Raw genomic sequence first — 15,633 nt, 5'->3', positions numbered from 1 at the left:
TTTTGACTTGATTTTCAAAACATTTAGACTTTATTCTCGAAATATTGTGACTTTATTCTCAAAATATGACTTTAATCTTGTCATTTTAGATTTTTTTTTACGTGGCGCTACAACACCATAGTAGAAGGCTCTCAGGTTTCATCAAAAACATCTTAATTTGTGTTCTGAAGATGAAAGAAGGTCTTACGGTTTTGGAACGACATGAGGGTGAATAATTAATGACAGAATTTTCAGTTTTTGGGTGAACTATCCCTTTAAGTTTTAAGTTAAAGTACTAAAACTAATAGAACTGAATTAAATTTGATATACGCAAGTGTAAATGAGATGTGAGAAGTGGGATCAAACATTACATTTGAATAATAGCTTAAACTGTGGTCCGTTCCTCACAAAACTATTGTATGGCTTAAGACTGCCTGAATCATATGGTACTTTTTGTCATTTTTGGAGCTTGAAAACCCACACATTCATTTTTTTCTATGGAAAACAGCAGTATGAACATCTTGTTAAACATCTACTTTCAATTTGGATCTATCCATTTTAAACAGTACATTTGAATATCACCAAATCTGCTTTAGATTAATAATTTCTTTGAGAACTATTAAAGAAGCTCAAAAATATTTCGATAATCACTGGTGTCTAGGCAGTAACCTGAACACATTTAATCTCTCTGAACACCATTTCTCTTGTGAAGTCTAAATGAGGTTCGGACTGAGCATTTGAAAGGTATCCGCTATAACCCACTGCTAAAGATGATGTTTCCATGTTTGGTCAAAACTGAACCAGTTTCTCTCTTCGCTGCACCAAATCCTTGGGTTTCAGGTTAATGTCAGGTCAGACTATGAGTTGGTCATCAGACTAATGGATAGGGTCTTGCATGCGTATCTATTTTAAATCATTTTCCCTGTGCTTTTAAAAAAATATCCACAGGGAGTCACACTGATTATTTTACTCCCATTTCACAATCCTTGATAGTATTTTTGGCTTATGTTGTAATTGTGAGCATTCAACATGTTATTTATTTTACATTTGCTTTAAAATTCTGATTAAATGATTAGAAGTAGCGATTTCTAAAAGCTGAAAATCTCTCCCCAGTGGGCGTGAAAAAACGGTTTTGACATTGTTTTGTATTTCTTGTTTTAACGGCAGTGGCAGATTGTTCAGGCGTCCATAGGGTTTCTTTTCCTGATGTCCGTGTGAACGTATGGATTCAGTGTAAAGACGGTGCCAAATTTGTCAGGAATGATTATTTAAACATACAACAGATATTTATATCTGTATGGCGACTTGTTAATTTTCACTGTTTTGTTTTGTATCATTTCTTTTCTCATGCAGAACGTGCACGGATTACTCTAGAAAGGCGGCCCGATATGTACGAGCGAGGAATCCGTATTCTCTTGTGGTTTGATTTGTTACAGATGTTTGGGATGTTTTTAAGTGATCACACTAGTTCGATGTGGTTATGTTTGATTTGGATATCAAAATGAAGGTTTATTTGGTTAGATATATCTGCACACATTCTCTGGACCCGTCTTATTTTTGACCACCCGTACTGTCTGTTTTATCTTTAGCAGAGTTCACTGTAAGCGCAGTGCGGTTTGCTGTGAAAATAAACTTGTGTGCTCAGTTTCAAGTCACACTTTTATCATTATTGTATACCAAAATAAAAATTGGTCATGGAAAAAAAAAAAAAACTCTTCATGAAGGAAGAACAGTGGATAATGTTAAATGTGTAATTTATATGTCAGGCACAGTAACAGATGACTGAGATAGACTAATTACTGCACTCAGACTTAATTACTTTAAGAGCAAAAGGTTGAGTGATGTTAACGGATGTTCCTCTTCTCTGGCATTAATTGGTCTGTGCAGTTACTCGTAGGATTTTATTTGCTCATTCGATTCTGTTTCCAATCGATATCTGAGAGTAATAGAGGACAGTGTTTCTCTGTTAGCGTACAGTCAGTCATTATCACAACATAAACCCTGATGGAGTAATTAGGACGCAGAAGAGGAATGGAAGACGTGAAATATTCATTTGAGTTAACCAGAGAATCGCTTAGCTTCAGCTAAGGCAAGAAAAATAGTCCCTCACAATGTACAAAATAATGGGACTAGCAGAAAAGATGAAGACTGAAACAATATTACTGTAATAATATTTAAGTCATTTGAGGTCATTTTCTCTACAACTGAGAAATGAGACGCTAGATGGCGGTGGTTACATTGAGCATGAGTACATGAAAGTAGCATTGATTTCAGTTAAGTTGCAGTTACATTTGCATGGATTTGTAGGCAAAAAACCTTATGCGAAACTCCCAGTTGAAACGACTGGATTTTACCTGTAAATATTTAGCTGATGAATGGTAAATAAAAGTTATAGATGCCTATTTTTTGCTACTGAATACAACATTTAAAAAGTAATTGTGCCCGTTTATCTTCTGACTTTTTTTCTCGCAGTTGCAAGTTTACATCTCGCAATCCGGACTTTTTTCTCAGAACTGTGTGATACAAACAATTCTGACTTTTTCTTGGAGAATTGCGGAATATAAACTCGCAATTACGTGTTATAAAGTAAAAATTCTGAGATTAAAACTCACAATTGTGTCTTTTCTCGCAATTCTGACTTTATAGCACAATTGTGAGTTAGTCAGAAAGTAAGTAAGTCAGAATTGTGGGATATAAACTTGAAAAGTCGCAATTCTGGGAACATATCAGTCTTTTCTCTTTATAACCTGCAATTGCGAGTTCATATCTCACAGTTCTGAGAAAAAAAGTCAAAATTGCAAGAAAAAAGTCAGAATTGTGAGTTTTTAATCTTGCAATTCTGACTTTATTTCTTGCAACTGTTTTTATCTCAAAATTCTGACTTTGTCTCACAATTGTGAATTTTTATCTCACATTTCTGACTTTGTCTCACAATTGTCTCACAATCTTGCAATTTTGACTTTATTTCTTGCAATTGTGAGTTTATATCTTGCAATTCTGACATCTCGCAATTTCATGTTTTTATCTTGCAATTCTGACTGTATTTCTCGCAATTGTGAGTTTATATTATGCAATTCTCCAAAAAAAGTCAGAATTGTAAGTTTTTATCTTGCGATTCTGACTTTATTTCTCGCAATTGTGAGTTTTTATCTTGCGATTCTGACTTTGTCTCGCAATTGTGAATTTTTATCTCACAATTCTGACTTTATTTCTTGCAACTGTACGTTTTTATCCCACAATTATGGCTATTTCTCACAATTGTGAACTTATATAACAGTTCTAAAAAAAGTCGCAATTGTGAGTTTTTACCTTGCGATTCTGACTTTATTTCTCGCAATTCTGTTTTTATCTCGCAATGCTGACTATATTTCTCGCAATTGTGAGTTTATATCACAATTCTGAGAAAAATGTCGGAATTGTGAGTTTATATCTTGCAATTCTGACTTCTCGCAATTTCGTGTTTTTGTCTTGCAATTCTGAATTTATTTCTCGCAATTGTGAGTTTATATTATGCAATTCTCCAAAAAACGTCAGAATTGTAAGTTTTTATCTCGCGATTCTGACTTTATTTCTCGCAATTGTGAGTTTTTATCTTGCGATTCTGACTTTGTCTCGCAATTGTGAATTTTTATCTCACAATTCTGACTTTATTTCTTGCAACTGTACGTTTTTATCCCACAATTATGGCTATTTCTCACAATTGTGAACTTATATAACAGTTCTAAAAAAAGTCGCAATTGTGAGTTTTTAGCCTTGCGATTCTGACTTTATTTCTCACAATTGTGAGTTTATATCACAATTCAATTCTGTTTTTTTGAGTTTATATTATGCAATTCTCAAAAAACGTCAGAAAAGTTTTTATCTCGCAATTGTGAGTTTTTATCTTGCAATTCTGACTTTGTCTCGCAATTGTGAATTTTTATCTCACAATTCTGACTTTATTTCTTGCAATTGTGAGTTTATATCACAATTCTGAGAAAAATGTGAGTTTATATTAACAATTCTGAAAAAAGTCGGAATTGTGAGTTTATATCTTGCAATTCTGACTTCTCGCAATGTCGTGTTTTTATCTTGCAATTCTGACTTTATTTCTTGCAATTGTGAGTTTATATTATGCAATTCTGAGAAAAAAGTCAGAATCGTGAATCTCGCAATTCTGATTTTATTTCTCGCAGTTGAGTTTTTATCTTGCGATTCTGACTTTGACTGTCTCGCAATTGTGAGTTTTTATCTCACAATTCTGACTTTATTTCTCACAATTCTGACTTTGTCTTGCAATTGTTTTTATCTCACAATTCTGACTTAATTTTTTCGCAATTGTTAGTTTATATCACAATTCTGAGAAAAACATCTGAATTGTGAGTTTATATCTTGCAATTCTGACTTTCCTGCAATTTCATGTTTTTATCTCAAAATTGTGACTATTTCTTGCAATTGTGAGTTTTTATCTTGCAATTCTGACTTTATTTCTCGTAATTGTGAGTTTTTATCTTAAATATGATTTTATTCCTCCCAATTGTAAGAAAAAATTCAGAATTGTAAGTTCATATATCACAATGTTGACTTTATAACTCAAAATTATGAGTTAATATCTCACAATTCTGAGAAAAAAAGTTTGAATTGTGAGATAGAAAGTTGCAATAACATTTTTTATTTTTTTATTCAGTGGTGGAAGCAGGCTTCCATAAAAAGTACATTTGTCTCAACAGGAATCCTGATAATGACTGACTGTCCGGATTTTGCATCCGATTCGCATGTTTTGCCACACTGACCAGTGTAAAGCTGCTTAGTTTGGAATTGACTGACTGGCGATCTGGCCAGTCATAATGCCTAAACTGCCATTTTGTCTGACAAACAAATCAGACTGGAGAGTAGATTAATGTCATTGAACTTGAACTTGAAAACTAGTGTGTATTGACGTCTTTTCACGGTTGAAACAAAATTCTTCTGATTCATTCATGTTTATTTCATGTTATAACTCGTAAAGAGGAAGAGATGATCGTTTGACGTGCCTCTTGAACTGAGGCGCTACAGCGATCTGTCACGACACATTAAAAAGCCACAAAATGGTATTTCTTGTTTAAATTTCTCAAAAAATGACTACATTTGAGCTGACTCTTTGAAACCCGTGTGAGGATCAAATGATATCGGTGCTTAATGCATCGCTACACTTGACAATGTACAAAATCTTTGGCCACAAAATTTCATAGAAGTTTCGCAAATGTGACCATTGCTTTTACCTGGAAGAGCAGATATATCAGATGGCTGGATGGCGCAGTGTCCAATCAGAAATAAATATTCCAGCTTGCTGCCTGAATACAAATTTAGTTTTCTTCACTTCACTCTTTTATCATCTTCTTTCCCCTCATCTTTCATTTCTGTTCTTCTCTGGGGATGTTGGAAGATTTTTTGATAGCTTCTAGCTAAGGACAGGAACGAGGACAGAGATCAGTCAAAGAAGAAAGCTTTGAGACAGACAGGCTGCTCTTTTTACAAAGTTTTCAAAGCTCAAAGCCCGCCTGACCTGTTGTAGGAATCTGTTTTGGCATATGGGGAGAATTATTGGACATTAGGAGTATAATGTAGCTCATAAAGCGGGAACTCATCTGAACTGAATTACTGATCTTATCAATCTCAGTCTTATTATAGAACAGTTCATGAGAACGGCCTGAAAAAGGTTTCAAGGCATGCCTGTCGACTCAGAGGGTTTCTATTTTCTGTTGGGAGATTAATAATAGTTAGCACTGATTGCAGAGTGCTAACTGCAAAATGATTTAAAGATTTTTTTTATTAGAACTAGAACATCTTGAACAATTTGAAGGGATAGTTTACCAAAAAAACAAAAAATTACTTACCCTCAAGTTGTTCCAAACTGCTTCTTTCTAGTGTTAAACACAAAATAAGATATTTTGAAGAATGCTGGGATGTTGCCAGTAGCCACTGACTTCCATAGTATGTCAAAGTCAAAATACTATAGAAGTCAATGGAGCCCAGCAACTGTTTGGGTACCAACAATTTTCAATACATCATCTTTTGTGTTCAACAGAAGAAATGTATACTGTTTTGAAACAACATGAGGGTGAGAAAATTTTAGGGTCTCATTTCAAGTCATTTTATGTCTCAAGATGTTCCCAGAATTAATATTTTAATAAATTACGCACCCCATTATGTACATAATGTACTGACAAATAACAATCCTGCTGCATACAGTTGCAAGGCATTTTATAAGTAAAAGCTAACTTGGTTTTAATTTTTGACAGTTGATTTGATAAGAATAATTTGATAAAATTTCACTCTGACATTCAAGGTTAATCACATTTTATTCTGGGCCGCAGAAGCGCACACATTTACTTCGTATAAATCAACATTCATTTACAAAGCAAATGAATCAGTGAAGAATAAGATTTCCTTTCTACCCAAATTAATTTGTTTATTGCATCATAGAACTTTGTATCAAACCACGTGATCATGAAATTGTGTGTATTTTTAGATATGTATACTATATACCAGTCTCACGTTATTCAGACTGTGTAGTATAGTATATAGTATCGTCTAGAAAAGAACAGATAGTCCACTATTGTCACTACTAGTATATAGTTCATTTTTTACTCACTGTCATATTGTTCAAATCCTGTTTACGAATTGAAATCTGGAATTTGATATGGTATATCTCTTGATATTGATGCCCGTTTGTGTCATGAAATAATAATAAATTAATTAAAAAGGTAATTGTTTTTTTATTTCTTTATCTTATGATTCAGCCTTTTTCTGGCAATTCTGAGTTTATATGTCACAACTCAGACATTTTTCAGAATTGCAAGATATAAAACTAGATGTTTTTTTGAGTTTACATCTCACAAATTTGTATTGATGTATTTATTTTTGGTTTGGAAGCTTGTTTTCACTATGGGATAAAAAATAAGAAAGGTAACTGCGACTTGTATATCTTGTAATTCTGAGTTTATGTCTAGCATTTCTGACATTATTTTCCCCAAATTACAAAAAAAAAAGAAAAAAATTGAGTTATATGGACCTTATTGGTGCTTGACTTATGTGTTCACTAGAAACTATTTTTGTATGAAAAGACCTGTGAAAAATTATTTAAATTACTCATTTGTCTTAGCGTTTACCATTAAACAATAGGGACTTTTATGCAACAGTTTCCAATGGAACGGCTACAATGACCGGAAGTAGGCTGTAACCCCGCCGTAGCTGAGAAAGTAAAAATCTTTAAGCAACTAGGTGCTGATGCCAACAGCAGACATATCTTTGTACAAATGAAAACATTGTTAAAATTGGCTCAAGTTTAAAACATATCAACACAGACTAAATGAAAGACTAATGGTAGAATCGTATACTGATGGAATTACAGTGGTATATACTATAAAATGTAACATTTATCTACTAATCTGTGACGTTGTAAAGACTACAGCAAACCAGCTGTTCTCCCGTAGTAGACGGCTACAGTAGAACGTCAAGAAGTGGCGGTTAAAGTCGTGAACGCGCAATATGATGTCGGAATGCCGTTGCCGTTCCATCCGTGGATGCTGCTTAAAGTCCCTATGAGCGTTTATACTACGGGGGGCGTTGAATGCTTGAATCTGATTGGCTGACGAACGTTCTGTTATTTTCAGTGAAAAGCACGGCGAACGCAGTTCCAGACAGTTTCTTGACTGCATTACATGGCTGTAATGCTTTGCCACTTTGCCACATGATTTCAGTTATTTCCAAGGTCCTTACAACCTAAAACAGCAAATTAACCAAACCCCACAACGACATTGGCCAAATAAATAAATACAGTAAACAACAGGATAAAAACGACAGATTATTTCCATGTTTTTGCCACAAAGTTACATTTTATTATGTACGGAAAGCACATACTCTATTTCTCCCACTCTCTCTCCCTTCCAGACGCACACTCAAGCTATGTTTTCATTCAAAGATGCGAATTTAACTTATGCGCAAAACTGGAATATCACATTAAAGATTTGCGCATACAGCACCGTTTCCAACCAACGAGACAAAGAGAACAAAATCGTCACTTCCTGATAAACTTGCACTAAATATCACTGAGAAAACTAGGAGAAGCCACTGAATATAATAATTTTCATATAAATATATGAATTGCTTGCACCGCAGGGCGAGCAGTAGGGATGTGACGGTGCGAGGATATTTTCCCACTGGTTAATCGACGTGTGACAACACCAGTAATACACCAGGGGGGAGAGGTTGTGGGGTAGTTCATTAGAGTTTTCCTCTTTTCCACGCTTTTCTTCACTTTTAAATGCCGTGCACATTTTACTTTAAGTTTCGAATTAGCGTCGATTCGGCATCAATTGACTGAATAGACAATAAAACGGGACAAACTCACTTATATTAAACATAAAATGATTCATTTATAAACAAAACGAATAAAAACCAAATAAGAAACTACGTGTTCTTCCAATGAGCTTCCAAAATCACCTTTTTGGAACAGTCACATGATTTTCTTTTAATGCGCATGGAGGAATTCGGTAAAAGTGCACAAGCGAGGTAACAACGGCACTGTTCCAGAAGAAAATGAACTCACAGTTTCACTATTAGTAGAGACACTGCTGCCGATCACTTTTGAGAGACACACAGACTCAGAGAGGTAATTCACGAGCTCTCTTTCTCTCTCTCTCTCTCTCTCTCTTTCCGTCTGTCTGCTTGTCTGCATGTCTGTCTAAACTTAATTATTAACTGCATTAATCTGCTATCAAGCATCGTTACTAGGTCTAAAATGACGTTTTGAAATTATCAACGGAGGCATTGGATGAGATGTGTAAGAAATGAATCCTGCTCACAATAGTTTTTTAAGAAAAAAAAACGGACGAATGCATTGAAATTTATCATCTGATCGATGTCCGCTTCGTGCCATGGCCACATCACCGCCTCTGTTGTGCATTATTTTCAAATAATCCAACGGCCTGTCGTCAATTATTCCTTACTTAAGCAACATGAGGGTGAGTAACTAATGGCAGAATTTTAATTTTTGGGTGAACTATCTCTTTGCATTTACCTGTGCAATAAACTGAGAGGTCAAATCTTGCGTTCGATTTAAAGAAGGAAGGAAAGCCAGTCGGAGAGATGAGAAAGTGATGAGGAACTTAGTGAGTTTGTGGCTTGTGTGACAGTCAGGCTGAGAATTCCTCAGTCTTACCCTGTCGACCCTCAGCCAAGATTTGCTTGAATGCATTTCACATGAGTCAATCACTCTATACTCCCCCAGCATACTTGAACCCAAGACACATTCTTTCAGCTATTTCGCTCCACCAAACAGCTGTTGTTGTGCTGTATCATGGTTAAATGAACAACATGCTGAGGAAAGAACCCTGTGGAGCCCTGTTCATGCAGGACAAACGGGATTTGACACTCATGCTGTCCGTGGTGGAGTTTTGTAGTGCTCAGCTTAAATGTATAATAATGTATAACCGTGTAGATGCACAAAAAGTGCGACGTTTCATCCTAAGACGGTGTGCGGCAAACTCAGGTTCGTCGAAAACAACTGTAGTGCTGAGATAATGCAGATCAAGTGCTAGTTTTAGAGTTTCTGCCACACATTCTGCTCCTCCATGAAGATGGTTTCTTTTTTAACATTAAGAACCAGCTACAGTCATTCAACCGGAGATGTAGGAAGAGTACGAAAAGTGGAAGGGACACATAATAAACCTTGGTATCTTGGCTTATTAATATAAGACAATGGAACATTTGCCTAGTAGTTGCAAACGGTGCCAGAAATGACCTTTTTAGCTTTTAAATATACACTGTAAAAACAATTTGTTGAGTCAACTTAAAATAATTTGTAACCTGGCTGCCTTAAAATTTTAAGTTCAGTCAACTCAAAAAAAGTTTGTTCAACTTGAAATGTTAAATTATACTAAGTGACAACTTAGATATTTGAGTTAAATCAACTTAAATATTAAGGCAGCTGGGTTACTTACCCATCTGTTAAGTTAAACAAACACAAATATCTAAGTTGATACTTACTACAACTTAACATTTCAAGTTGAATAAACTTATTTTAGTTGACTGAACTTAAAATTTTAAGGCAGCAGGGTAACATTATTTTAAGCTGACTCAACAAATTGTGTTTTTTATTTTTTACAATGTAGTTGAAGTAGTGAAAGCAACATGCTTACTGCTGTTTCTAGTTTTGATGTCTGCAAGGGCTTTACAGATGAGAAATTGATATGGAATATAGACAGGCGGACAGATATACATAAAGTCAAGATTTAATTTTCGCCAATGAGCTAGTCCATTCAAACTGAGCTGCATTACAATTTTTTAAAAAGAAATTAATACTTTTATTCAGCACATTAAATTGATTAAAAATGACAGTGATGATATTAAAAAAGATTTCTATTTCAAATAAATGCACTGTAAAAAAAAGTTGACTTAAAAAAGTAAGTGTTCATGCTGCCTTAAAATTTTAAGTTTAATTAACACGAAATGTTCAGTTGTACTGCATGAAAACGTGGATATTTGAGTTGAGTAAACTTAAAATTTGAAGGCAGCACGAACACTGACTTTTAAAAGTTGAAAACTTTTTTGTTTTTGTTTTTACAGTGTTTTTTTCATCAACGAATCCTGAAAATGCATCAAAACTGATACATAACACAAGTGTTCTCAACATTGATGATAATAAAAAAAAAAAATGTTTCTTGAGCACAAAATGAACATATTTAAATGATTTCTGAAGGGTGATGTGACACTGAAAATTCAGCTTTGATATTAAAGGAGTAAATTACATTCAAAATATATAAAAAATCAAAACAATTATTTTATTAAATTCTAATAACAGATCACAGATTACTGTTTTTACTGTATTTTATTAAAACAAATAAGACCTAGAGTTAAAAAAATATATATATATTTGCAAAACATTAAAAATTCAGGTAAATCGACCCTATTAGATGTTTTGGATGAAAACTACATTTATAATTAATAATTAGTCACCAATGTCATCTAAAAGGCAACTGTAACACAGAACTGAGCATTGTGAAATTTTTCTTTTTGATTCTCTTAATGGATTAATGGATGTGCACCATAATTGTGCAAAAACTCTTCAACATGGTTTAATTAGATGATAATGGATGTCTAAATTTGGTCAGAGGAATGCATGTCTGTTTGATTGACGTATATGGATGCTTGAGGTTTTTTTTTAATAAAACCATTAAGTAAGATCTTTTGAAACCACACTTTCTCAAAAGCTAAAACAAATCTAAGAACAGCTAAAAAGTGTACTGATGGATTGAACCCATTAAAGAAGTGTATTTTAACTGAACAATAACTATTGATGTTTCTAACAGATATTTAGCAGCCGCATATCTGAAGTCAGTCCGTAAACAGTCCATATGTTCAAAAAAACATTAATGAAGTCTGTTTCTGTCTTTACTTATGATTTATAATATCCTTTTCCTGCTCACATCTGCTTTCATTTACTATCCATTGATATTAACAGTGTAAATTCTTTTTCCTAGAAAACCTATGCAATAAAAAAGAAAGAAATTTGCATTGAGCTGCATTTGCTTCTTTTCCAAGAATCAAGCAAAATATAAATGTATGTTTTCTGTTTTGTTTGTTTTTTCCCTCAGATTGTCATTTATTCAAAACCGAAGGTACAGTGACAATTCCAACAGATTTCTGTCATGCGAGCTGGAGTCTCAGGAGTCTGTTGGTGCATCATAGCGAAGAGATGCAGCCTGAGGAAAACATACAGACAACTGCCTACATGGGGAAATATGTGTCAAATCACGAGACTTCATTGCCATTTCCTTATGATGATAAATAACAAATTGCAAAGATTATTTACAGGCCTATTTCGCAGAACTTCTACATTAAGTAAGAATGATGTTAGCATGCAGGTATTTTATCAGACAGCCTAAAATCATAATTGCAACCAGATAAAATGTCCAGGAATGTTAAGGAGATGGGTAAAGTTTGAAAAAGCACAACAAAGGAAGAAGGAGGCAAAGAAAAATATACTTCAAAGGAACAATTTACCTTAAAATGAAAATTGCTGAATATTTATTCATCCTCAGGCCTTCCAAGAAGACCATCACTTGTTTACCAATGGATCGTCTGCAATTAATGGGTGCCGTGAGCTGATAAAAAAATCCCAATAATCGTCCATAACAATTCATAATATCGCTGAAAAGTTCATCCCCTGTTCCCTTCTCACATCAGAATCCACCAACATATTTGTTTAGAGCTATTTTGGACTGTAAACCGTGCTTGGACAGAGAACTTGTATTTTAGCCCAGGGGTGTCAAATTCAGTTCCCGGAGGACCACTGGCCTGCAGAATTTAGCTCCAACCCTAATGAAACACACCTGAACCAGCTAATCAGGGTCTTCAGGGGTTACTAGAAACTTCCAGGCATTTGTTTTGGAGCTTGTTCGAGCTATATTCTGCAGGACACCGGCCCTCCAGGAGTGGAGTTTGACACTTGTTATAGCCGGACACAATGGTTTGAAGTTAAAAACATCTTAAAGATGGATTTGTTTCTTACAAACATGCAGCTTTTCACAGTATGTTAATTGATGGACTGAAGTGGTGTAGATTACTTGTGAATTATTGTAATGTTTTTATGAGCTGTTTGGGCTCTCATTTCTGACAGAATCTATTGATTGGTGACAAAGTGGGCTACGTTCACACTCAAAGTTTTTGGGATAGACAACCACATCTACTTGCAGGTGTGAGTTTCGAAGTGTCCCGTTCACACAGAAACTTACATCAGTTGACCATATTGGTGGCACTCAATGTAAACAATGCCAGTGAACCATACAAAACTCGCATATTTTGCTGATTATTGCTGCTGAAAATGGCTAGTTATTATCATGATTTGGGCTGTACTAATCGGTTGGACTAGGAAAAACATTTGGAGTACTATAAACTGCCAAACGTTATAACAAATCAAGGAGAAGAGAGCAACAAACTGTCTGAGGAACAAAAGGCGTTTGTGGTTGGCCAAACTGAACCAGGATTTCCAGATTTTTTGACAACATGTTTGTTTTTAATCATTTACAGTCAGGTAGGTGAAATATTAGGCTCATGTCTTAATTAAAACTGCTCTTACATATGTTTATCACATATTAACTTTGTCAAAATATTGCGCTCTTTGTCTGCTTACTAAGTCCTTCTCTATATTATTTAGCACCGTTTTCTATGGTTTAGACAGCATTAAATTAGCAGGACAACGTATTCAGTAGTACGTTAACCGAGCAATCCGTGCTGTTGTTTACATCCGAGTATCTCCAATACGGCCGCGCATCCGGGTAACTGACCAAATCGTGATAAACAAGCCCGATTTCTTTACCAGTAACATAGCTACAGTGACCAAAGTAATGTCAAAAATTCCAACGTTTATGAAACTAAAAGTCTTGTCACTTTATGACAGGAAAAGAGTCAATCAAGTTCACACGGCGCGTGTTTTCCGACAATTCACGGGTGTGAGTTCGGTTACAGAATGTGGTTGTCACGCCCATATTGTGTTTCAACGTAAGTCTATTAAGGACTCAAACATAAGACTGAAAACCGTATTCTGTTGCTGTGTGAACTGTAATACTGAAGTACTCCAAATCTGTTTATATGAAGAAACAACCTCATCTTCATCATAGACGGTCTGATGGTGAGTACATTTCACAAATTTTAGTTTTTGAGTGAAATATTTCTCATTTTTCAAGCTATATGAGGTTGTCAACTTACGCTTCTCATTTACGTAGTCATTCTCATCTTTCAAGTTAGAAGGAACATTTCTGCTTCAGCTGTAAAGGCTAACAATGACAAATATACTGCTCAGCAGGCTTATCATTTAAGCATGCGTTTATTCTTGCATCCATTGAACCTCAACTGCTCATTTTCAGACTAAGGAGCTGATACTCCCTCTTTATTCATCAACGTATTTATGTTGTACAGTTTTGACTTCTGTGAAAAGAAGCAGTGGCTTGTCACTGTGTGACATTTGTACTTTTATTGTATCACTGTGTAATCAAAATTATTTAATGTACAGTGTATCTGGACGATGAAATCTCAAAAAACTGTTGTTAAAGTTTCATAAAACTATATAAAAACTACATTGTTATTCTGTACCGCATGTGTTCGGCGCTTCTCATCCATTACATAAAAGCTGCTGTTTGATTGATGTGCCATTGTTCTTTCCATTGTGCTCCAGACAGCTCGATGGAGGTTCCTAGGAGACAGCTAAATGCTGAAATATTTTAATTGTGTAATGCTTCATATGGCCTTGAAAGCATTAGCTTGATCAGGCCATTACATTGTTTTGCTCAAATGAGCCAATTACATGTCGAGGCATCGAGTGCCACTCAAAAATTCAAACTCGACCATCAAAGATCTAAATTACTATCCATTTGCAAAACGAATGTGAAGATGATTTCAAACGTGAAGTTTTAAAGCAGCTATTCCAGCATGAGGCCACACAACAGATGTTTTATGCTCTGCCAGAGACAATCAACCTGACAAAATATAATAATGCAAAGAAAGATCTCTGAAGTACTGTTTTGACGTTCACTGACAAAACACATTACTGTTCAAAAGTCTGAGGTCAGTAAAAATTTTTACCGTCTCTTAGGACCACTAAGACAGCATTTTTGGTCAAAGATATAGTTAAAGCAGTATTGTGAAATATTATTTCCATCTAAAACAGCTGTTTTCTATTTTAATACATTTTAAAATGTCATTTATTTATGTGATGGCAGTCTTTACTCCAGTCTTCAGTGTCACATGATTTTTCAGAAACCATTCTAATATGCTGATTTGTTACTCAATTAAAGAAGTTCACTTTAGTTCAATTTCCTGATAATTTACTTACCCTCATGTCATCCCAGATGTTCTTGCCTTTCCTTCTTCGGTCAAAAAGATATTTAGGTTTCTGAGGAAAACATTCCAGGATTTTTCTCCATATAGTGGACTTCAATGGTGGCCAACAGGTTGAAGGTCCAAATTGCAGTTTCAAAGGGCTCTACACAATCCCATATGAGGAATAAGGGTCTTGGCTTGCAAAACAGTCATTTTCTTAGAAAAATACAAATTTATGTACTTTTTAACCACAAATGGTCATCTTGCACTAGCTCGACCTCCCGCATTAAGTAAACGCATGCATGACGTAGGTGGAGATTCCAACCCAGTGTCTGTTGGATGATTTTAAAGTTGAAGGAAAAAATGGAGTTTTTCACCCTACCCTACCTTTTTGAACAGAACAGTGTTGCCACATCTGTGGTTTTCCCACAGAATTGGGCTACATTAACACTGTTGCCATGGGATGTTTTGTATGTGTGGGACGTGATAATTTAGCCCATGATATGCGAATATTACGAGGGAAACCCCACCAAATAATGTGTATTTTACCCCAGGTTTGTACTTTTTACCTGGGAATCCCAGCCGAAACATGATTGGGCTAGTTTTGAGTAGCAATTGAGGCAGGTTTTGTTGTGAAATCCTGGCAACCCTGGAACGAAAGTACACAGATGAAGAACTAGCCGCGTGTGACCTTTCCAACATGATTACCCAGTTCGTGAAGACACGTATGCACAACGCATAGCCAGTGAAAGATGAGCATTTGTTTAAAAAGTATATGAATGTTTTATTTTTTATTTCTAGAAAATGACATTGTTT

At 35.0% G+C, this 15,633-nt stretch overlaps 1 protein-coding gene across 1 annotated transcript in view; it reads left to right on the top strand.

The window, feature by feature from the left end:
- si:dkey-247m21.3 (5-hydroxytryptamine receptor 4) overlaps positions 1–14,086 on the top strand; it is a 34,485-nt gene extending 20,399 nt beyond the window's left edge. Inside the window, 1 exon segment of the mRNA XM_051092828.1 lies at positions 11,595–14,086. Coding sequence (XP_050948785.1) covers positions 11,595–11,688 — 94 coding nt within the window. The 3' untranslated portion in view covers positions 11,689–14,086.
- The last annotated feature ends 1,547 nt before the right edge of the window (positions 14,087–15,633 follow it).

Source organism: Labeo rohita, chromosome 21, assembly GCF_022985175.1.
Source record: "Labeo rohita strain BAU-BD-2019 chromosome 21, IGBB_LRoh.1.0, whole genome shotgun sequence".
Classification (NCBI taxonomy): domain Eukaryota; kingdom Metazoa; phylum Chordata; class Actinopteri; order Cypriniformes; family Cyprinidae; genus Labeo; species Labeo rohita.
Note: the sequence above shows the minus strand (reverse complement) of the source record. Positions and strands in the feature narration are given on the sequence as shown.